Raw genomic sequence first — 23,692 nt, forward strand, 5'->3', positions numbered from 1 at the left:
GATATACTGTAGACACGAGACCTGAAGAAGCCGTCCACCCAATGTCATAAACAATATTATAAAGCACCTACTAATAATTTCCTTATAAGCGCTAAGAAGTGTTCACTTACGGAGGAAAGAGGTGTATGGGATTTTATTATGCGATGAGTACCATGCCCACATTAAAGGTAAAAAGTAAAACAGACATCACCAAAACAGAGGAATGGCAGATCAAGTGCGTGTGTGTGTGTGTGTGTGGCTGTGTTTGGAGGGAGGGTGGGTTTTTAGCTCCATCCTAATAAACAACTATTGGGAACGGCAAATGAAAAGCCATTAGCCATAATGAAGTGACACAGGCAAACACAGGTGAACGCCACAGATAAGCAGGCAGACAGACAGGCTCATTACAGTGAGATTGCCGGGCCTCATCTGGCTGCCGTGCCGTGAGGTGAGGTGAGGTGCCATCTGTCTGATGGTGCTGGTCCTGCCGTGAGCCAGAGAGCTGTGATTCACACTGACCCGGTGGACCTCCAGAGCACCTTTAATATCTTCCCCCTCCTCCAGCACCATCTGAGTGGATCGAGCTCTTCGATGGTGCCCCGCGGTCTACAAACACATACTTAGGAGGTTCTTTTGCAATTTTTGGTGTTTGATATATTTAACGTGAATGGGTAAAATATGTTTTCTCAATGGCAGAATCAGCCAACACCAACACTTGTATATTCAACACAAGGCTAGTCTGGTTGTAAACAGAGGGATTTTATTGTGTAGATTCAAAAATGTGATGGTCTACTTTCAAGATGTATTTAAAGAAATTGTGGTAATCAACGTTATTTTGAACAGAGAAAGTAAAAGACTGTAGTTAGATTTGCATTGTACATTAAATGGTTGTAAACATCATAAAAGGCTTGAGCAGGAGCTCTCTAAGATTTTGAAAGAGGAACCAAAAAATCCTCAACTCTTCCGTCACTCCTGCATTCCATCCCACTTACCAATCCACACAGGTAGACACACACACACACACACTAAGAAAGTAAACTAAAAAACTAGAGACTGCCGATTGTGTTTTGTGATGTTTTTTTTCCAGCATCTAAACTCGATTTATCCTCAGTGCAGAGTAAAGATTTGTGTCTGGAATTAGTCTTCTGTAAATAACAATGCTGGGAGAACTGGCCAATAAATTACCAGAAGAATATGAAGTCAACAATGCCAATAACCCTTGCAAGCGAGCAGCCATTTACACAGGTAAACATATACACACAAACAGCCCTGCCCATGGGATTATATTCATGAGAAGAATGAGTGAGAGTTTTCTCAACACGACCATAAATAATGCGGTTACTTACAAAAACAACTGACCCCAGGTGGAATGCTTTTGCCCCATAACCACTCAACAAGCCAGATTGGTTGAAAAAAGGAACACTGCGATGAAGCTCCACTACACTGAAGCTCCAGATCCACAAGATGGTGGAGTATCTGGAGCGATATGTGCCACTGGGCTACGGAGTGACGTGTGGTGGTGGCAGCGGAAGCGGCATCATCTAATGCTGTTTGTTAGCATTGCGCTCTCGGTAGTGGAAGAGGCTGGTGGTGTCAAGCTCACTGGCATACTTCACAGCTTCAGCAAACAGCTTGGCCACCTGTGGAGATGGGGGTGGTGCACCAAGTTAACATTCAAAGGTTAAACTGTAGACTGGAGCAGTGAATTATGATCACACCTCTGACACCGATGGAACCTGAGAAACCACGCAAACAGACCTGGAAGTTGGTGATGAGGGGCACCCCGTGGTCCACAGCCATGCGGCGGATCACAAAGTTGTCCTTGATGAAACGTGTGTTGTTGTTGGGGAGGTTCAACACCAGGTCAATTTCGCCTTCTCTAATGAGCCTGGAAAAAAAAAGGTTGAGAGGTCAATTCACCTTTAACAAATAAAGAAAACAACAATCCGCACAAAAAGCATGCAAACTTTGTGTAGTTGTACATATCCTTGTATGACATATCCTTGGGAATTAGCATTATGCACATTACGAATTTCTGCCCCATTCCCCGATGGCACATTGCTATCAATGAGACGAGCAAAATGTGTACAGAGAACACACACTGTACTTCAAAAGAACAAGAAAAAAGAAAAGAAGACGGTTTGGCCTGAGGTCCTCAATCTGGTGGTGCTTTTATAGGTCTGACCCTAGCAGGCATAAACACAAGTTAACCTCTGACTTCAGGCAAACCGCCCTGTCTGCAGGATATGATTACAAATGAGTCCGATTTTAGACATGAGGCAGCTCAGTTTTCACCACAGGGCAGTGAGCAGTGCATGGCTTTGCCTAAGAGACCAAAAATACCGAGCTTACACCCCAGAGCAGCATTTCAAAGCAGCAGGGCTTCACCTTCCGCATCATACTACATGTAATCAGAGTTATTCTAGCAGCTCACCCTAAGAATGCAGTCTCATTGCAAAAGCCACCTCTTCTAACCAACAAGTCCTTTTGAGTTTCAAGACTGGATAGGGACATACCCAGGCAAGTTGTTGCCACTCAGATCTTGTAACTAGGATACCAACTGGTTTGTATGGATTAGCTTGCATTTGTAGCGTATCTAACACATGGGTCTTCATATGGAATCTATAACAGCCTCTCAATTAATTCCTGGACAGATGATCAATCAGTGACGTCACCTGTTGATGCTGGGAAGAGTACCATCCTTCTCATCTTGGCTTGGCCAGGCCACAGGACTGGTGGGCACATCATTGGCATTTAGCCAGGCTGAGGTGCCTTCAGTGGCATAAAGCTGCAAAATGAGGTCATAAAAGCTCATGTTAACAGAATAGGCAAAATACACTGATGTCAACAGCAACTGCAAATATTGCTGCTTGTTCGATGTTAAATTCAGGACTGGTGTATATGAACATATTCAATTAATGCCAAACAACACACTGATCGAAACAGAATGAAATCAACCATCGTCAAACAATCTGCGTGTGTGTCTGTGTCACTGCGTGTGAGTATAATTATGTGGTTGAAGTCTTCAACAGATTACTCTTTACCTTGAAACCCTCCTCGTTCAGCTGGTATGCCGTCAACAGGAAGTTGGGTCTGAAAGATTGCTGTGAGAGTGGGAGACAAGCGTCGGAGAGGCGTGAGAAAGCGTTAGGGAGAGGCTGCAGGACAGGTCTGAGACAGAGAGGGGCTGCATTTCTGGCCTTTCGTTCTTTCTCAGCACCCCGGGCATCAATAGCGAGAGCTGGGTGTTCACGGCAACTTAACCGCAGCCGTGTAATTACTACTGAGAAGCCCAGACCCTGCAGCATAGCCATAACAGAACACACACACACACACACACACACACACACACACACACACACACACACACACACACACACACACACACACACACACACACACACACACACACACACACACACACACACACGTGTGTCTTCAATGAGTGTTTGTTTCTAGTTGGAATTTCACGCTGTCTTGTACACCTATCAGTCGATTAGAACATAAGTGTGGTGCTACAATAACCCCCCCAGTCAGATAATGGATTTCCACACTGACATATTGATTTGACACATAGATGGTTTAGTACAAGCAGAAGTGTTTGAGCTTTGCTTGCCCACAGGGCCTTTTCACTTTGGGTAAAACATTTTACAATTTGAGTTCATCTTAGCATTCTAGTGTTGTTACAGCCCCCTAGAGGAAAACAAAGCTTTCAGATTGGGTTTAACAAATGAGATGGTGCACGTCTGAAGCATTCTGAATCTGAGACACTAAGGAGGCAGATGGACCGTTTTGACAATCGACATGGACAGGCCACGCTATCTTTGGAGATTACAGCTGTACATCTCCGTTGCCAAGCTTCCCTGTACACACAGTATGCTCTCAGTCTTGTAATTGACCCAATTATTGATGCAACTCAGGGTGCTAAACATTATTCACCTGCTGTAGATGAGCACCATCAATTACTTCAGCAAATGCTCCAAACAAATTAAACAGCACAATATACCCAAGCTCAGTCAAAGGCTGGCAAAGGAAACACAATTTACACTACACCGCAGGTAATGAAGTGCATCGTGAAATGCATAAATAACAATAATGAGGAGTGTATGTGCTTCTTCATGCACAGAAGTGCAATTTTTAAATGAATACAGATTGCTTAAAGGTTAACCACGTGAGTAGTAACAGCCCATGGTATTTCTACAGTATGTGTGTTTTCCCTTGAGAGAAAAAAAGAAACTAGTGTGTTCAGGACTAAATTGTCAAATGTCTCTGAGCAACAGTGTCTGTCAGGGGAGTGCTTTTTAACCTAGCGTCTGCAACACAAGCCTGGTCTTGACTCACTGACAAGGCCAAGAGGGGGCCCATCAGCACTGGAATGTTAATGGCCGCTTAAGCCCCAGGGCCTCTGATGTTGCACTTCAAGCTGGTTGAAGCTGGTTGAACGCTCCTCCTGCGCTGAACATATGTAATGTAGGGCTGACATACAAAGATGGAGAACTCCTATTCAGCCTGCAGAGGCACACACACGATCTGTTTGAGGAAATAACGTTGCCTTGTTTACCTGGATGCCTATGAGGATTCCTTTCTGAGGGAGCTTGAACCCGGTGGAGAGCATGGCCTTCAGAAACGCTGAGTAGATATTTGGTCCAAAGCAAGCCACCTGTACAGATCAACAAGATGATTCCTTGTGTTTTATACTACATAACAGACAGTGCACTTAAAGTCATGTATGCAGTTAAAGGGCAGTCAGAACAGAGGGCTAGGCATCATCACTTTGTCTCTATCCATTTAAACGTTTGCTTTTTCGCCAGATAAGAGAAGAGCAAGTGAAAGCCTGCAGATATGAACTGGTTTCCGGGACACAAAGCAAGCCAGCGCTGTCAACGAGCACCAGAGCAAAAAGAGCATAAAACGGACAGAAAATAAACATTACAAGGGCAAAAACAATGCTTCCTCCTCACTGTTTGTTCTCCAGGCTTGTTTCTATGGTTTTTAGGTTGCCAGGGAGAGCAGGTGGAGGAAATGGTGTGGAAATGTAAAAAAAAGAAAAGAAAGTGGTTTTGTGATTTTCTTTTTTCTCTGTCTTGTTGTCTTGATGCTGGAGAGAGGAAGGCCACTGGCGCGTCCCTCCCACCTCTCCCCTTCGGTAGTGCCAAGGGGATTCAGCAGGGAACGACTGAGCTCCTGGGCCCTGCTGGAGCCTCTCTCTCCCCCTCCCCCTCCCCCTCCTCACACTCCAAAGCCTCAGCTCATTTAGCTAATGAGTTATTAACAACATGTTTGCTGTTTATGATGATGCTTCATTTATATACACCAGAGGGATCTGTTTGTGATTCGCTGTCCGTATGCTGATATTCGTCTTAAATGCATGTATACGGAGATATGTGCATGACATAGCATGGTGTCTTTGAGTTTTGTAAGCAGGGGAGTCTGTATGCATGCGTGTGTGTGTGTGTGTGTGTGTGTGTGTGTGTGTGTGTGTGTGTGTGTGTGTGTGTGTGTGTGTGTGCACGTGTGCGTGTGTATGTGTGTTTAGAGGTGTGCAGACCTCTCCAGTGGACGCCATCTCACAGCGCAGGACAGGGTCAGCATCCCTGAGGCGAGGCCAGGAGAACATTGGAGCCTGCAGGGGAGAGAAAAAAAGAGGGAGGGAGAGAGAGAGAGAGAGCATGAGAGAGCAGTTAGCATTATAGGCATGGCTTATTTACAGACCTTATTTGGATAAAGTCAGGAAGATCAATCAACTCAGTCTGGGTGGGGGATCTGAGCTTCATATTGTGAGTAACTTGTTTGCATAAAATAATATTTGAGTGGGATATGTCCAGTGGATGTTTGAGTGGGATATGTCCAGTGGATGTTTGAGTGGGATATGTCCAGTGGATGTTTGAGTGGGATATGTCCAGTGGATGTTTGAAACTCAGCTCCCATAAATGACAGAGAAATCTCCATCACACCGCTGCCCCCTACAGGAAAGATCCCCGAGAAACAAGACAGACGCTCGGCAAAGTAGGAGGAAGTTTCACAATCCTGATATCTTACTCTCTAGATTAGAAAGCAAAAAGACAGGGAAGACACAAACACCTGCTTCAACTGATGTTTGCAAAACTCGCCCGGCACCCCAGAGAGAAGAAGAGAGCGGAGACAGACGGCGGGGGGAATGAAGAGAGACACCGAAAACAAAGACGCAGAGGAAGCTGAAATGAGAAAGGAAAGGGGAAAAGGAAAGAAAAGCTGGAGCTGTGATGAGTTGTATCTGCACTGATGCCTTATCAGGCTGGTTGATATTCCACATTGTTGAAAGCGGGCTATCACTCTGCTGCAGAGAGAAAGAGAGAAAGAGAGAAAGAGAGAAAGAGAGAGAGAGAGAGAGAGAGAGAGAGAGCAAGAGAGAGCTGACAGTGCGTTGTGGACAGGAGTCTTCCTCCTCTCACTGTTAGTACAGACTGTCTGCTGCTCTCCAAAACAGACAGATGGAGCACGTTACCTCTGCAGAGGGAAGTTGGTGCGGGAGATTAGAGTCTTGAAGGGGAGGAGGTGTGCGGGTGGGGACCCTTGGTGCTGTGCCTGAGGCAGAGTGGAGGGAGTGGAACGCATCCTTAAAGCGATGCAATCAGGCCTCGATGAGGCAAGCCAGTGCCAGCATGCTAATACTCCAGCGGAGCCCAGTCAGCCAAGGGAATAAACACAAGCACTCCTGATTAATCCCCCTACTAAGCCATTGTTGCAGAGGCGCTTTATTTTTCATATCTTTTCTTTATTCATGTCTTTTCCTTTTTTTCTGTCTTCCTTTCATAAGCAAAACACAGACAATACTGGAAAGCTAGCAAGCTGTGGGTGCAGAGGAACGCTGGAGGGAAACCAACTCGACGGGCTGGACTGAACCTGACCTCTGCCCGGCTAGGGTTTCAAACCCAGAGCGCGCCGCAAAGGCTCGCCGTATGTGAATCCACTCTGAAGGATACAGATGCATTATTAAACGTTCCTCGCCTCTGGAAACGCCCGCTGAGCTTTCTCTCGGAGGATCCCAGCTCATACTTTGGGCTAGTCTGCAGGAGACAGAGGAGAGCAGGGGCTGGATCATTCACATGGCCCTCCATAGGAAGATGATGGCTGCCATGGCAACCGGGGCCTGCCAGGGGCCCCTAGGGTTGAGAGCATACGTTACCCGGGAGAAAATTGTGACGAAACGAGCGAGAGCTTGAATGGGAACAATCATATCGGACGCTTCCAGCAGACCGGCTATAGAAAAAGTCAGTGCACAAAATCTATGCACCTGCGGTTTCCAGCAAGGCACAAGGCACGAGGCACAGGTGTGTGTGTGTGTGTGTGTGTGTGTGTGTGTGTGCGTGCAGAGCGGGCTAAAAATGGACCGTCCCCAGCGAGCGTGATATGGCGACGTGTGAATGTAAGTAACGAGCATCTCTGCTCAGGCGCACATGTGAACTATCGGTGCCCTCTGAGGAGGCGTGGCGTCGCTCCGTGTTCCAGACTCTGCCTCGTTTCTAGCCTCACTGTTGTGAAGTTTAGTGGGAGAGATGGAGAAATTACAACGGGGACTTGATACAAAAAAAAAACTAAAAAAGCCCTTAGAAATCTTTCTGCAGCCTAACAAACGGATATAAAGACTTGGAGGGGGATGGAGGGAGGAAGGGAGAAATAGACGACAACACACATGAGAACATCTTCCTGGAGTAGCCATATGCCACAGATCTAAAGCAGTCGCTGTCTGGGTAAGGTGACGAGCCAAATGTTGGACATGAGCGGCCTGAAGCTGCTCATAAGCTGTGCTGTGGAGGAGTGGAACAAATTAAGATTTAGCTTGCGTCTCCAATCCACAATAAAATCTAACCTACCTACTGGCCCAACGTGAGAAGCCATTTCATGGGTGAATGTGTGTGTCGGCTATGAAAAGCCATGAGGGAGATTCTAGTGGTTCTCTCCCGCTGCCCAGTGGCAGACTCCAGGACTGACAGCAACACTGGCACATGAAGTGATCCAAAGGAGAACTGGACTGCCACTGGGTGAAGACATCATCTGACCCACACTGTCCAATATCATGTGATCTACCTATTCTAAGACCAAGACCGATGTATGAAGGTGAGACTAGAGTAGACTAGAGTACATATGAGAGTTCCATACATCAATCCTTTGTGTACCACTGCAAGAAGTGACTGATGAAAATCGATCTGAATGAATAAGATCACAAATTACTGATAATCAGACTGGACCAGCCTTGGTCCCATGTAAATGAAACGCAGCCTATTGATTTGTTCAGAAGCAATGGGGGCAATAATATTGCACTATTTACACAGGTAATCCTCTTACACTACAAATAGAAAATACACATGTAGCCTTTAAATAGAATCCTCCTACATTGGGCCGGAACCTGCTCTTTCAGGTGCACTACTACACAATAGGGGAGGCTGCTGCTTTTATTTTGAAAAACATCACACATAAGTCATATTTTTTCATCTCCAGAACGTCCTTGATGCACTAATAATAATTATAGTTAGCATGTTGTGTAAGGCTCTATGTTGTAGATAATGACCAGCTGTAAATGAAATGAATCTTCTGCTTTCACCTCTTTGTACTAGCTCAGAGATTGACTAGAGGTAATTAGGTACTTACATAAGCAGTTTCCATAACAATTCTGGGTAAACACGGATTCCACCTGTTTTCTTGTTCCTAAAACAAAGCCCCCAAACCATGCAAGACTGACTGCCTGTGACTATCTGTAATGATGATAGATCTATGTGCCTTTTTTTTTTAGGTGGAGATGCATTCGCCGCAGTGTTTTGCTGTGTGCTTAGTATTCCCCGCCACATCTCAGCTGGGTCTTTAAAACTCGGAGAGTGGCAGGAGATGGGGATTATTCCTGCGTGATTGCCTGCTCATCACAGACAGTGTGCGGCAACTCCTTTGTAATTATACAGGATATTACTTTAGGAGAGGAGAGACACTGCTCCGTCGGCGAGCGTCTCAAGGACCCCGCGCTCCACATCCCTCTCTTGACGGGCCGTGATCGAGCCACTGCCTCCCTTCCGACGCGGGTGATGTATGCCCCATGTTCATTTCACACGAGCAGCGCAGGGGGACGCGGGTGCGCTCACTCTCACCTCTAATGACTACGGGGGTCGCCGAGAAAACACTGGTAAACGAGGTATGGTCCTAGTAATAGTGAGGGGTGTGTGCGTGTGGCCTCAGAGGATTACCGAGAATATTACAGGCTAGAATTAGTTTGGTTCACACACAGAACAGTACAGTTACTACTGACTGTGTCTGTGTGTTCATAAATGGATATGAGATTCAGACACACACACACACACACACACACACACACACACACACACACACACACACACACACACACACACACACACACACCTTGATGCCCACGTAGTCCACAGGTATGATGGGGTTCTCCAGGGAGGGGAGGCGGGACTCATCCAGAGGCTCCCCCACCATGACGCGAGTGGCCACGTTGATGAAGTCAACGCCGATAGTCTTGGACACGAAGGGGAAGGAGCGTGAGGCTCGCAGGTTGCATTCAATCACCTATGTCAAACAGACCAAGGAAGAAAGAAATCTGAGAGCATATCAAAAAAAAATAAAAAATCATTCACCATACATCATTCAAAACTCTGTTTCAAACTTTAAATCAAGACCAATCATCTAAAAATCTAAACTGAAAAAAAAAAAAAAGTTTCATCAAGATTCAAGAATGCAAAGAATCTAACCGGCAGCAAGCCTGAATGAGTTCATCACACTCTTTTCCTGGACGGCCATAAGTGCACACTCACTCTTCTATGGGACACAGCATTCTCATATGTCAGAGCATATGACATTTGCAAAGCTGACTATGCAGGCCTAGAGGACCTCAGCAAAGTGCATCAAAACTGTATTTCCGCTACAGCACCACTGGCGGATGGAACCATCCATCAGTAATGACCGCGGCGGATATTCAATCTACATCTCAGCGCCATAACTTACCATGACATCATTGCCTTTCACCAAAAATTGAGTGTTAAACGGCCCTGAAATTTCGAATGCCTTGGCAATTTTCCGGGTTGCAGTCTTAATCTGAAAATTACCAGAGAAAATATATGTTAAGAGAAGGAGAGCACTCGCTGGGAGCCATATGTCAGTATGACACCACTGCTTATGCACAGCATTCACAATGATGTCATCAATATCTTTCAGCATTATGGATATCCTGCCACACAAGAAGGACTGGATGTGGAGATGGAAATCTCACGGGAAACAGATGGGGGGAATGTTTACTGGAACCCAGGGAGACAGACCCCAGACACCCCCCTTCCCAGCCCCCAGACCTCCCTCTTCCCAGCCTCAAGACCTCCCCCTTCCCAGCCCCCAGACCTCCCTCTTCCCAGCCCCAAGACCTCCCCCTTCCCAGCCCCCAGACCTCCCTCTTCCCAGCCCCAAGACCTCCATCTTCCCAGCCCCCAGACCTCCCTCTTCCCAGCCCCAAGACCTCCCCCTTCCCAGCCCCCAGACCTCCATCTTCCCAGCCCCCAGACCTCCATCTTCCCAGCCAAGCGCTACAAGCTACTCCAGCACACCTCTAGCCCTTCACCATACAACTCTTGCTACAACTCCCTCTAAACAGCATCATCCACAGACTCATTTGATGTATTATGTATAAAAGACCTTGAATCAAAACCCTGGATAATCAAGCAAGATCTTGCTTGACCATGAGCTGGCTCTTGTATTATAGTGTGGCTTAATGAACACTAATTCACTGAGAGCCGTGTGTCCCTGTTTGAGGTGCATGGGGTTTATGATGAGTGAGAGAGAAGGCATGTTGGGTCTCTGGGCACATGATCTGTGTTCTGAGAGGTAAACAGTAAGGAACCCACCTTCTCCAGGGCCCCCTGGCTGATGGACTGAGTGGGCAGCATCAGCGTGGCATCTCCCGAGTGAACCCCTGCATCCTCCACGTGCTCGGTGATGGCATGAACCAGCACCTGTGCGGGCACACACACACATACGTACACACGCATACACACACACACACACACACACACACACACACACACACACACACACACACACACACACACACACACACACACACATATGCGTACACACACACACATATGCGTACACACACACAGACACAGACACAGACATAATATGACCTTATGTCAGGTTTATTTCTCAATTAGCATCCGTGCGACCGGCAGTGTTTTCCCCTTTAAACTCACTGCAACATTGAGCGTGGTGCAGGCGAGAGCAGCAACGATCCGTGGCGCTCAATGTCATTAGCAGCCTTGAACACCTGAAAGCTGAATTGCTCATTAGCCCACTGCCATGAATATGGATAAATGACACGTCGCGGCCCGACCCTGACTATGTGATATTAATCATGACGGGGAGAGGAGATGGCTACGGCACAAAGAGCACAAAACAAGAGCCGTCTGCAAACAAGTCTCGGCCCCGGCAACTTTGAAAGGACCTTGCTGAATGCACTGCCTTAGGCTTGTTTCAAATGTTAATGTGGAAGGCCAGCGTTAGGGATCTACTGGGGTTCATTTGAACTGGGGATGAGTGTGGGCATGTGGCCATAATAATCGTACTTCTCCCCTTATACGTACCTCTCCAGATGTGACACTAATATGTGAGATGTGGCATTGATATTGCAGCTTATCAAATGGCTGTTAAAACATTTTGTTAATGGCACTATTAGAACCTTCAGACTGGCATCTTCTCTCAAAGGCTGTTGTGAGTTATCTCTAAAAAAATAAATACAAAAAAAACTAGACTGGAGATGACTCACTCCAGACACCCTGAGCTGAGCAGAATAAAAGATAAGTTTTGTGTGGGTTTTGGTCGTTTCTTGGACAAGAGATCGATTTTGGTATAAGATAACTTCTACTTTCCAAGCACATCCGTCGCAGATACAAAGAATATAAGAATATCTACAACTTTGTTTGTTGTAGACACACAGAGGCAAGGACTCAAACTCTTGGCTTTCGAAAATGAAATGGACAAAATATCTCAACTCTAAGTATGTTCATGGCAGACCAAATAAACCATATAATGTCCAACATGTACCATAAATGTTCAAATTATAGGGTAAGGTGATTCTTTTGTTATGGCCCAAGGACTCTACAGTATGCACAATCAAGCCACATTCAGTTGGGAAATACTAAAATCCATTACGACTGCAATGAGTTATAATAATGTTGGTTTACCTCCCTTTGTGTAGGCCCAGTGAGCTGGTCTCTGTGTGATTCAGAGCATAATGTAGCTGATGAAAAGCATTCCCTTTTTTTCATACGTGTAACAATAAAAAATATTCATCTTCCATCAGATCTTCCAACATCTTTCATCACATATATATACTCCAAATCAAGTGTTCTGAGCACTGCTTTCAAAAGATTTCAATTTAATAGGTTCAGTTTGGCGGATCTTTACCTGATAATTCTTCAATTGCTATAATCATTTTACAACTCTAATGCAGTAGCTGAAGTGACAAGGGGAGATAACACTTTCCTCTCGCAGCTTTCCGTGAGAATATAAATGACACACGCACGTTCCCCTGCATCAGTGTACAGGAGATGATGGAACTCATTACTGGCAGATGAACATCACGTCCCTCATGCGGTTTAAAGGAATGGTATCAATAGATGTAGAGACATTGCTCTGGGTAACAGCATTGTAAGGACTGGATATTACTGTATTTTCCCGACTATTAACTGCATTAGAGTATTTTATGTAATTTTATGGAACAAACCCATGTATTGACCACACCGTTGTATTAACTGCATGTTATTCAATGTTAAGTTATTGTGTCACGTTAAACTAAATGCCTTGTAGCTGCAATGCGAGCGCTACTATCTATTTAAAAGTTGTATGAAGTACGGATGTGCATTTCAAACAAAAATCCTAAATTGATCCCGTGGTGACCTAGTACCATAAACAATAATCTTCTGACTAAAATGAATGTGTTCAACAAGGTCAAGGGGGAGGCTGTACAACGGGCTTCACCGCCTTCATTCACTACACTGACATCAGATTAAGCCCTTGCTCCACTGATGTCCCATTATTTCTCTCAGGATAGTTCAATGTCTGTGCGAAGCCATTTTATCATCATCCGCAAATGGTTTGGATCACTTTGAAGCCAAAAATGCCTTTTATTTGTGAGCTGCTTTTGAGAAATGAAATGTTGCGTCAGGCTATGCAATAAATGGTGTTTCCTGGTTGCTATGCTAGCTAAAGAAACTTTGAAATAACCTTAAATGGTTTAAATGGCTGCATTTAATAGCTAGTTATCTAGCTGATGTTACAGTCTCCTCAGTTTAACTTATACAATTATGATAGGAAAAGGCAGAAACCCTCAGGGTGAATGCACAGCCTCATATTAACATGAGTTCATATTCACACTATTAACAGTTCATATTAACACACGCTAGCAGCTGCCAACTGCTAAGATGGTTCCCTAAGCTAGAGATTGCAAGGATAGTTTAAGAGGTGGAATAGGTAGAAACCCTCTAGGTGCCTGTGCAGCTTCTTATTAACACAAGTTCATACTCACTTCATATTAACATGAGTTCATATTATACACGATAACAACTACCAACTAGAAGATAGTTACGATGGTTCCCTGAGCTAGAGATAGCTAGGATAATTCATGAGACCTTGCATTGTTTACACCTCTCGCGGTGGTTTGCGCTCAGTAGCATGCTGTTAAATATGGTCGGGTAGGATTTGTATGAGGGAGATAGAGAGCGAGACCCATTCACACTTTACCTGGCAGAGTTACTGTGCGCCTTACTAACTACTATGCAAAAAAAATGCATTTCCATGTATACCTGAGGGTTAACCACACGGCTGCAGAAATTGAGCAAACTCAAGGCATAAACCATGGTTAATGGTCGGGAAATTACAATTAAAAAGCGCAAGACCACCAAAGCTCTGTAAAGGTAATTCCACTAGACCAAGGTGGGGTGACTGACTATAACCAAAACATTCACTGAAGTGAATTTTCAAAAAATTTAGATTTCTGTCAAAGCACTTTCAATTGCATTGTTTTGCATGAAAGAGGTCCATAAATAAACACCAATCGACTGACTGACTGATTGATTGACACACCAATTTGTCATACAGAAATGTCTCACCAGGGCTGCTGGTAGGGGTCACTCACCTTGCCATTCTTGGCCACAGCGTCCAGCTCGACCTCTCTGGCTCCTTGAATGAACTTTGTGATGACCACAGGATGCTCCTGCAGATGAGGAGGGAGAGAGTGACAGAACATTGAACAATACTGTTTGGAAAATGAGCGCAACACACATTAACGTTGTAGGAATCAACTCTGTAAGCAAGACACTACAACTCTGTGTTTTTCATTTTGTGGTTTTGTGGGTCTCCACACTTGGGTGATGGATGTGGACAGACTCGCACTGGATTACAAGATTAAGAATTTCCACAAAACCTTTTGATGAAGAACTGTGTCACAAGCATGGAAATCACATGCAAATTGTGTGACCATTGTCCCAAGGTCCCAAAACTGGGTAAGATATTTATTTTTTATTTGTGAGAACCAAATAAATAAAGAAAAGATCCATCTTGTTTTTCCACCGAGAGGTCCAATTCAGGTCACAAACAAGAACACAGAGTTCCAGGCCAAGGGGCTCTAGCAATGGGGTGTAGGGAAGGGTCAGGCTTATTAAAGCCCTCTCTGAGGGCACTGGGGATGGGGAGAGCAGGGACCAAAAGGGGTGATGTGGGGTGGGAGGTCTGGAGAGGACGTCTGTTGTGCCCTCAGGCTGGGGCACAGTGGATGTGCCAGGTGCGGAGGAGGCACCCGGTGAGGGAGCAGAGCTGAGGGGAAGAGTAAACAATGCAAGCATGCCCCGCAGCCAGCACACAGACATGAGCACCAGCTCATGCTAATTGGGCACACACATACCTGTGTGTCTGTGTGTGTCTGTGTCTGTGTGTGTCTGTGTCTGTGTGTGTGTGTCTGTGTGTGTGTCTGTGTGTGTGTGTGTGTGTGTCTGCCTATCTGTGTCTGCATCCCAACTTTTGAAAACATTGAATAATATACATGTACTAAATGTTTTACATTTACATACACATTTGTCGATTTGCCATAGACTTTTATGAAGAGAAGTACAAAATAAGCCAACAGTTTTACTTTAAACACTTAGTTTTAGGCCTACAGTAAGTATTCAGTCTTTCTGATGTCTTTCATTGTCCAAGGCATGCACCTCACCTGTGACACCTGAGTAGCCTCCTCCAGGAACCTCTTCATCTCTTCCTCTCCATAGGCCACATTCATAGCGGAGCCACTGAGAGAGATGGTGAGGGAAGCGAGAGCTTAATCATACATATCTATAGTAGAATCAGATATAGAACAATTGAACTCAGCAATGCACTAATTAATAAAGCTAGAGGGGTTCACGATTCATTCATATCTGCTAAAGACGGGAACCAATTCAAGCAATTAAAACAGGAAATAAAAAAAAAAACAGTCTCTCAGAAAGAGGCAAGGTCATGGAGTACTAAGAGTTGGAGAGACACACTGAGAGAGTAAGCAGAAAGGTGCAACCAGAAAGAGTGTGTGTGTATGTGTGTGTGTGTGTGTGTGTGTGTGTGTGTGTGTGTGTGTGTGTGTGTGTGTGTGTGTGTGTGTGTGTGTATGTGTGTGTGTGTGTGTGACGGGGGGCTGAATGGGCAGCATTATTTGGGTCAGCTGTTCCTGCAGGCTCTGCACAAATGAGTTTGGTTTCCGAGTGCTTAGTGCTTTAAAAAGACCATTCGGGGCTAAAAGGGCCGCTGACCGTTTGGACCACCTGTTCCGTTGAGGAGCCCTGGGGTCAGATGACGCAGAGTGGAGCAGGCCGCTGCCCTCCAGTCGCACAACCCCCCCACCCCCACCCCCAACCATCTGAAAGGGACACAACGGGCGCACAGATCCTATTTCACCCATACACTTGCACTCGAGTGACCTCTGAAAGCTCCTCTGCGGTTCAAACATTAGATAGGCCTCCCCTAAGCAGAGACAATAATGTCCAACAGGCTTCCATTACGAATCTGGTGTGGCAGAACATTTGAACAATAGTCCCACTTACGTCAGCTGACCCTAAACACAAGCCTTTGGAGCATACAGAGCACCTGAAGAACCCAACAGGTTGGAACCGGATAGAGACATCACAAGAGTTCCACCGGTCTCCTTGCTCTCCTATGGCAGGGTGCTGGTGGAGTGACCTGTGATCCAAAGGAAGCTGTGACTGGGCTTGTCAAGAGAGTGGCAGCCTCTCTGGGAGGTCGTCCTCCCAGAATACAGCCGCAGGCACACCCTAGCACAGCTGCCCAACCTTAGACGATGCTGGCCTCATTACTGGCATGCAGGGGGAACTACAGGGACTCTGTGAAGTACTGAGCGGGAAAAAAAAACGGCATCCGTAGCATCACAGCTCTCTCTCTGGAGCGCCTGTGACCCGTGTGCAGGAGGTCTTCTACACTGCCCAGGATGCTGCTGGCTTTAGAATGCTAATTAACCGATGTTACTGCTGTATGATACTCAATGTATCATTTTGGACAATATTGAAGGCCAGTAACTCTTACGGATGCCATTCTAAAACTTTGAGTAAACTCTCAATAAGAAACAATCATCAAAGGAGTCTTGTGTTAATCTGTGATCTGAGATTTGACAATCTCTTCCTTAGTAAAAACCCTGTTGGGATATAAAAAGTATGAGGTTTTAACAGAGGCACTCCTCACAGCTATGGTAGCTGATGCTGTAGCAAATAGAGTGCATGGACAGATAACCCCTTGACACAGAAGCATCTAGATTCTAGAAGATGCCAAATTATCACTGCAACATCAGAGGATAGATAATAACTACGGTCCAGACTTGGCAAATGATGTAACTGCAGGGCTTTGCACACAGCTGGAAATGAAGCAAGCCAACGGCAGCATGACTCTCAGAGCATAAGTGCATTAACAATTCTTTGAGGTCAGGCTATGCAGCATGGTAGCATGTTGAGCATGGCATCCTCAGCCTATGGAGCTCTTAGCTGTGCCATGACAACAGCCACAGGCACGTATGATGCAGGGTCATGTCTCTAACTGTCTTTAGCCTTGTGAGGGGAATAAAGGCTAAGGAGTATCAGCTCTAAAAAGCCAAATTCAGCAACCTTAACTTCATTACTGTCAGTATGTATTAGGCTTGGGTCCCTTCTGTGTTTCTCAGTATGTATTCTAATCTAAAATGTATAAACATTGTATTCTTTCCTTCATTCATTTAGTCAGTCACTTATTCCGACATATTTCATCAGACTTGCATGGACGGAATGCCACCATTTTACCTCAACTTACATCGGTAGGATAATAGTTCATGACAACAAATCAAATGCCTGGGATTCTGGGACTGACTCGAGCAAGCGCCAACATTGTGAAGGTAACCAACAGAATCGAGAACAACATCCACCGCAAACGTCTGGGTCCCCCCCCCCCCCCCGGGGAGTGTCGTGAATCAGATCTCCTCAGCGAGCGGGCCCTCTTCTGCTGTCTATCGGGCATTAACACGTCGGCAGCTTGATTGTGTGCCAGTGAACCGCTGGAGAGGAGAGGAGAGCGTCTCTGAGGCCGGGCCATTGCTTGATGAACTGCATCGCGTCCTTGATTAAGAGGCTTATGGAAGAGAGCCGCAGCGCTATTAAGCAAGCTTTTCAGATGATCAGCGCTCCACTCTCGTTTTCTATTTAGTGCCACACGCATTAAGAAGCGCTTTAACCTGTGATTAAGCTCTTGTAGATAATGTAGACTGCATGTGGTAAATACATCTATTCGGTGACAAGTGAATTAGCATCCATAAGATAATACCTATAGGTTAATTATGTATTTACATGTGGGGACATTAAGGACAGACACGTAGTAATTTACAACACCTTACCTCAGGACATAAGATGGCCGCAGCAGGCATGGGTAGCCAACTTCATTAGCAAAGGAATAGGCATCCTCCTGTAAATCAGACATAACATCTGTAAACATTTTGAATTTTTTCAAAGATTTCACAAAGGCGACTGAATATACTATAACTTCTGCAAAGAGCTTGACCCTGAGGCAATGCCTTTCTGGATATACTTCCCCCCCACAGTACATGTTTACATTTCGAGGTTCAGCTGGTTTTTTTGGATGTTCAGTTTGTACCAGAAGGTTGTAGTTATGAATCACAATTCCACTAATCCCAAATCTTTGAGGGGGAAAAATGTTCCTCACACTCAGAGTTTGAAGTATAAGGGTGGAGCACAGATAATCCAATTCACTAATTGTGTGTGTGTGTGTGTATATACACATAAAACCACGACATCCAGCACTCCTCATAACAAGAGCCCATCCCCTACGGTACTCGTCAGACACATTTTGGAATGAGAGCGAGCAGCCCAGAAGTACCTTCAGGCTCACAGTGAGCCAGCTGGGCCTGGATCAGGAAGGCCCGAGCACAAACTATCAGCGGGAGACTGATAAACACCACGCACACGCCCGACTCACGCACAGGCCAGAGACATGCAATTAAAGACAACAACAAAGCAGCTGGAGTGGTTGGGAGAGCACTGTAGGCTGAGAGAACACGCGTCTGACTCACTGAGACGTCTCCTTTGAAAGTCTCCATCATCCCCTCCCACCCCCCCCTCGACTTTTTTTATTCGTTTTCTTTCCTGTCTTTTTCTAGCTTTTAAATGCCAGATCCTTCACTGACTGGCTAGGATGCCAAAACACCCAATCCTAACCGTGGACCATATTGTCGTGCGTCAGGCGTCAGCTGGATTGCTTCAGCTTCAGGGCTATATTAAAATGCAGACTGTGTGCTGTCCTCCATGGAGAGAAATAAAGAGAGAGAGAGAGAGAGAGAGAGAAAAAGAGAAATGGGGAGAGAAGGGACCTGAGTGTGTGGGGAGCAAGTCAGGACTTTGGCCTCTCCCACAAACCTGCACCTGCCTCTGGCACTGCCTCAACACCCCCCACCCCCTGACCCACTCAGCAGTACAACCAATCAATCAATCAATCAATCAATCAATCAATCAATTAATTACACAGGAGAGTAACTGAGCAGAGGGGTGAGAGAGCGCCAACATCCAGACAACACGTTCCGACACTTGTGATGTTTGGGGGAGGCTGAGAGCACTTCAGCACCTGGGGAGTATTTGCTGTGGCTGTGGGTGAGCTTAAGAGCCGCTGGAGCGAGGGGACAGGGACGCCGCTGTGCCACGAATGAAAATGAGACAGAGGAGTTTCTAGGAAACAATCTCAATCCCACAAGGTGCAAAGGCAACAAGAAAAAAATGGGCACAAGATCTTTTGACTTTTAATCGTTATTTCATCAGACGGAAATACAAGCCAAAAACAACAAATGGCAGCGTCTGGTGACAAACTGAAAAACAGAAAGTATTCCACCATGGGTAACATAAAAGACCAACACAGTCTATTGTGGTGCTGCTTAGTGTTGAGAACAGCACAGAACAGAAGCCACCTTGTCAATGGAGCATGGTGCAGCAGTAGTGCAGAAGTTGTGAGTAGACTTGAGGTGAGTAAGGATGTGTACCGACACTGCATCTGAAATCACTGTCACTACGTGCCAAGGTTGTCTTACCAGTGAGTTGAGGGCCCTCCAGGGCGCCTGGGCCACACCCAGCTCATCCAGGATGGTGGAGAAGACGGAGCGCTCCTCGGCACGGTCGATCTGGAGCGGGTTGGTGCCCAGGATGTTCACCCCGTTCAGGTGGAGCGGCATGGCCTGGTTGTTGGGGATCTGCCCGCCTACAGAAACAATGCAGCCGGTGCAGCCCTGCGGAGGCCAACAGGAAGAGCTCACTGTGTTAGTGCAGCAGAACGCCTTATCATGGGAGAGAAGGGCTAGAGAAGGGCTAGGTGTGGAACAAGATTAACGAACAGCACGCTAAAAATCCATCCAAAACCATGCCTGGGATAATGCATGCTCCTGCTAAACTGTTATAGTTGGCTGTTGCAAAACACAACAGTATTCACAATGTTGGAGCCAAAACAACATCATTATTATTATTAAATGTATGACTCTCAGGTGTTTAGAAACTGAAGCATGATGGTCATTCAGACTTCAGTCAGTTTATGCATTCAACCCATTCTGACCAGGTGGCCTTTGCCATCGGTAACCTTGCCCATGTACTCTGATACAGGGACAGGACCTGTTCACCCCAGAGCTCCCAATGCCAGTCATGGCACTGCGTCCTTGTCAGGTCTGAGCTGAGGGGCACGTGCCCTGCCCTACTGTGCCCTGTCCCTCCTCCAAGTCTGAGCCCGCACCCTCGTTTCTATGAAAATGCCAAATGTGCCCACTTCATTACTCATGCAGTGCCCCCTCCGGGTCCACTGAGCTCCTCTAATGCAAAGTTAATTACTACAACATGGCGTCTGGGAATTGGCTGCACCTCTACAAGGCTTATTTGTTTATTGAGAGGGGGAGGGGGGAATAATAGTATCATGATCCCATAGCCACTTAGGCAGGCTGGTAATTTGTGGAAGATAAAGTCAGTGGATATTAAAGGGGTTGGGGGCAGGAAGGTGTTGGTGAAAAAGCACAGGGATGAATACTTCAAGCATGTTCAGATTCTAAACTGACATCAGGGTTTAGGAAGGCCGTAGTAGACAATCACTCCAGGTGAAAAGTGAAATATTTACTGAAGATGAGGTGTTTGCAGGGCGAAAAAAAAAATAGAGTGGTAGGCCAGTTTTTCTTAAGTAAATGTGTGAGTGACTAACGTGAGTAAAACTGCAAAAGTATATAAAAAAAAAAAAAAACATCACTGGCCACATTCTATGCATTCTGTGTTTTCCTTGTTACATTGTTTTGCTCAAACTGAACAGCAAACAGCTGTCTGATGGGGGATACTTTCCCCTCCCAGTGCATGGAGCTGTAGGTGTTGTGTAAGAGTTATGTAAGGGGGGTCGGAGGTTTGGAAGATGGAGTGCAGAGGGGAGCGTTACGGGAGAACCTTCATCTGAGCCAGAGGGGCCAAGCCAGGAAATAAGAACAGGAAGAAGAAACACTCTTAGTCAGACTCCGAAGAACTTAACAGACTTATCACGCAAGCACAAGTTCCCTTCTTTGGGGGTTGTTAAACCTGCTCTTAAGCTTCTGTAAAAAAATTTAAAAAAATAAAAATTAAATAAATAAATATATTTCAAATTTTTGAAACTCACTATATGAAATTTTACAACTAATGCTGTGCAAGAGCCCTTTATGATGCAAGTCAGAGAAAGAGCGTGCTTCTTTCAGACACTCTCTAACCCCCAAAGTCAACATCATAAACTTACATCCCCTTCCAGCTTTTTAATCACCACTTTAACTGCTAGCAAGACCATGATTTTCATGGTTTTGGCCCAGTGTATGGAGACCACTTAGAAGGGTGAACCTCTACCGCCCACTGACTTAAAGTTTGTGTGAGGGTAGTCCTGCTAACACGCTTGATGGTGCAGTTGTTCACAGTTCCTCCTGGCCTCAGCTCACTGCAGGAGAGAGGGGACGGGTCGGGTAATGAGTGGAGGGGTGGTGGCGGGGGTGGGGGTGGGGGTGGGGGTGGTGATAGGAGCGGGGTGGGATGTCTGTGTGGAGAGTGACCCCCTCACCTCCTGCTGTGTGATGTCCAGGATGCGCTCCAGGGTCAGCTCCTCAAAGTACAGCCTGTCGCACTCGTCAAAGTCCGTGCTGACCGTCTCCGGGTTATGGTTCACCACCACCGTGCGCCGGCCCATCTGCCGCAGGGCGCGGATGCTCGACACGGCGCACCAGTCGAACTCCACGCTGCTGCCTGAAGGGGTGAGGTAGGGAAGGAGTGGCGGTGGGGGGGAGGGTGCATTGTGCAAGGGGTTACAAAAACATCTGATTAACGCTAAGAAACATTCTCCATCAGATTCTTTTGTTCTTTCTTTTATTTAATCTAGTATCACTGTAATGTCTATGATGTTTTATATCTCTTCAGAAAGAATGACTAGCTGAAAGACTGGAATGTATACATGGTAAAAAACACAAAGCCAGAAACCTACCAATGTGATAAGGGCCACATCCCAGCACCATTACACCCTGGTCACTGAATTCGAGGTCATGCTCCTATTGATGGAACAGGTAGTTCATATGGGAAAGAGATGAAGGCCCAAATGACAGAAACAAAATAATTAGCATAATAAACCTGTACAGGACAAGTGTCTGCATATCATATTCATATTTCTAATGCAGAGTCAGGAGTACCTCGCCATGATAAGTGCAGTACAGATAGTTGGTGACAGTTGGGTATTCTGCTGCAAGGGTGTCAATCTGGAGGGAACAAAATAAGTTCATGAAGCATTGACTAGTGTGGCTCACTGTAGGCCCACTCCCAGCCCCAGTGCCCAGAGGTCCTCACCTGTTTGACCCAGGGCCGGATGTCCTGTCTCAGCCTCAGTGCCCGGGCCTCGCCCTCGGAGGTGCCCAGGGCATGGCCCACTTGGCGGTCGGAGAAGCCGTCCTGCTTGGCCTTGAGCAGCAGCTCCGTAGGCACGGAGAGGCTGCGGATCGAAGACAGCACAAGGCCAGACAATCAATGACACAGTTCATCTTACCCTCAGAGCCCTCTCCCCAGTGACACAGAGCGCCGACTGAAGTTGTGCCAGGACTTAGAGAACTTCCTTCTACACCCCCCCTCCACATACACACACACTCTGTCCCTTTCCTGATGCATCAGAGAGCATCCATGCCTGGGGATTTACTCCCAACGCCGGCTGGGTATTAAACGGGGAGGGCGGCCGCAGGAATGAATGGGTTTAATTAAGATGTTGCGTGGCGTGGCATGGCCCCGTGCCCTCAGCTCAGGATCCATAGCTGGCTGTCTCCCACAAACTCCGGAGTGCAGAGGCCAGGGTCCTGCTTAGCCCAGTCTGTCGGCACAGGAGCAGGAAATTAGGTGCAGCGCAATCGATGAGGCATCAATAAGTGAACCGCTCAAAATCCCCCGCCACACCTCTCTATACAGGCTGGTTCAAACCCGTTTAAAGTCATTAAAATTTCAAGGCCTGGGGGGAAGCGGTCTAAAAAAAAGAAAAAAAAAAGTAAAGGGGTTCATTCCACGGTGACTTCTTTCATTTTATCACTCAATTATTTAAGACCTCACACCGTGAGGTTATCAGAAAAGTCAAGTGATCTTCATCCCAAGGCACCCACTGGACTAAAAGAGCAAAATATTAACGGTCTTAAAGTAAAATACTTGGGGTGAGGAGATTCTGTTTCAAAAGCACTTGAGAGCAACCTGTGTTATTTAAATTGTATTGAGGGCATGAAGAATGCAGAAGAGATTTCGATGGGTGGAACACTTTGAGGATACCCACCACCTCCACCAAAACCACCAACTGCTCCTGACATACCACCAGCTGAAATGATCAGGGCCATCAAAACCTTGAAGAATGGCAACACTGGAGATCCAAACGGCACCATTCCTGAGGCACTCAAGGCAAACCCCAACACGTCAGCGGAGATGCTACAGCCCCTCCTACGGGAGACATGGGAGCAGGACCAAGTCCCAGCAGACTGGAAGGGAGGACACCTGGTCAAACTACCCAGAAAAGGTCAACTTTTCTAATGCAGGAACTGGTGAGGGATCATACTCCTATCTGTTCCCAGCAAGGTCCTGAACAGAGACTGGAGGAGGCATTGGATAAGAGGCTAACATAACAACAA

At 46.3% G+C, this 23,692-nt stretch overlaps 1 protein-coding gene across 1 annotated transcript in view; it reads right to left on the minus strand.

The window, feature by feature from the left end:
- Window positions 1–707: 707 nt before the first annotated feature.
- Window positions 708–23,692, minus strand: part of cps1 (carbamoyl-phosphate synthase 1, mitochondrial) — a 34,467-nt gene continuing 11,482 nt past the window's right edge. Inside the window, exons 22-38 of the mRNA XM_031559680.2 lie at window positions 22,386–22,527; window positions 22,232–22,297; window positions 22,030–22,093; window positions 21,613–21,794; window positions 19,601–19,795; window positions 17,903–17,970; window positions 15,218–15,293; window positions 14,147–14,224; window positions 10,857–10,964; window positions 9,970–10,059; window positions 9,364–9,534; window positions 5,528–5,602; window positions 4,541–4,639; window positions 3,024–3,083; window positions 2,655–2,767; window positions 1,738–1,867; window positions 708–1,619 (exon numbers count right to left, since the gene is read on the minus strand). Of these exons, the coding sequence (XP_031415540.1) occupies window positions 1,521–1,619; window positions 1,738–1,867; window positions 2,655–2,767; window positions 3,024–3,083; window positions 4,541–4,639; window positions 5,528–5,602; window positions 9,364–9,534; window positions 9,970–10,059; window positions 10,857–10,964; window positions 14,147–14,224; window positions 15,218–15,293; window positions 17,903–17,970; window positions 19,601–19,795; window positions 21,613–21,794; window positions 22,030–22,093; window positions 22,232–22,297; window positions 22,386–22,527 (1,816 nt within the window). The 3' untranslated portion in view covers window positions 708–1,520. The remainder of the gene's footprint in view (window positions 1,620–1,737; window positions 1,868–2,654; window positions 2,768–3,023; window positions 3,084–4,540; window positions 4,640–5,527; window positions 5,603–9,363; window positions 9,535–9,969; window positions 10,060–10,856; window positions 10,965–14,146; window positions 14,225–15,217; window positions 15,294–17,902; window positions 17,971–19,600; window positions 19,796–21,612; window positions 21,795–22,029; window positions 22,094–22,231; window positions 22,298–22,385; window positions 22,528–23,692) is intronic.

This window comes from Clupea harengus, chromosome 2 (genome assembly GCF_900700415.2).
Source record: "Clupea harengus chromosome 2, Ch_v2.0.2, whole genome shotgun sequence".
Lineage (NCBI taxonomy): Eukaryota > Metazoa > Chordata > Actinopteri > Clupeiformes > Clupeidae > Clupea > Clupea harengus.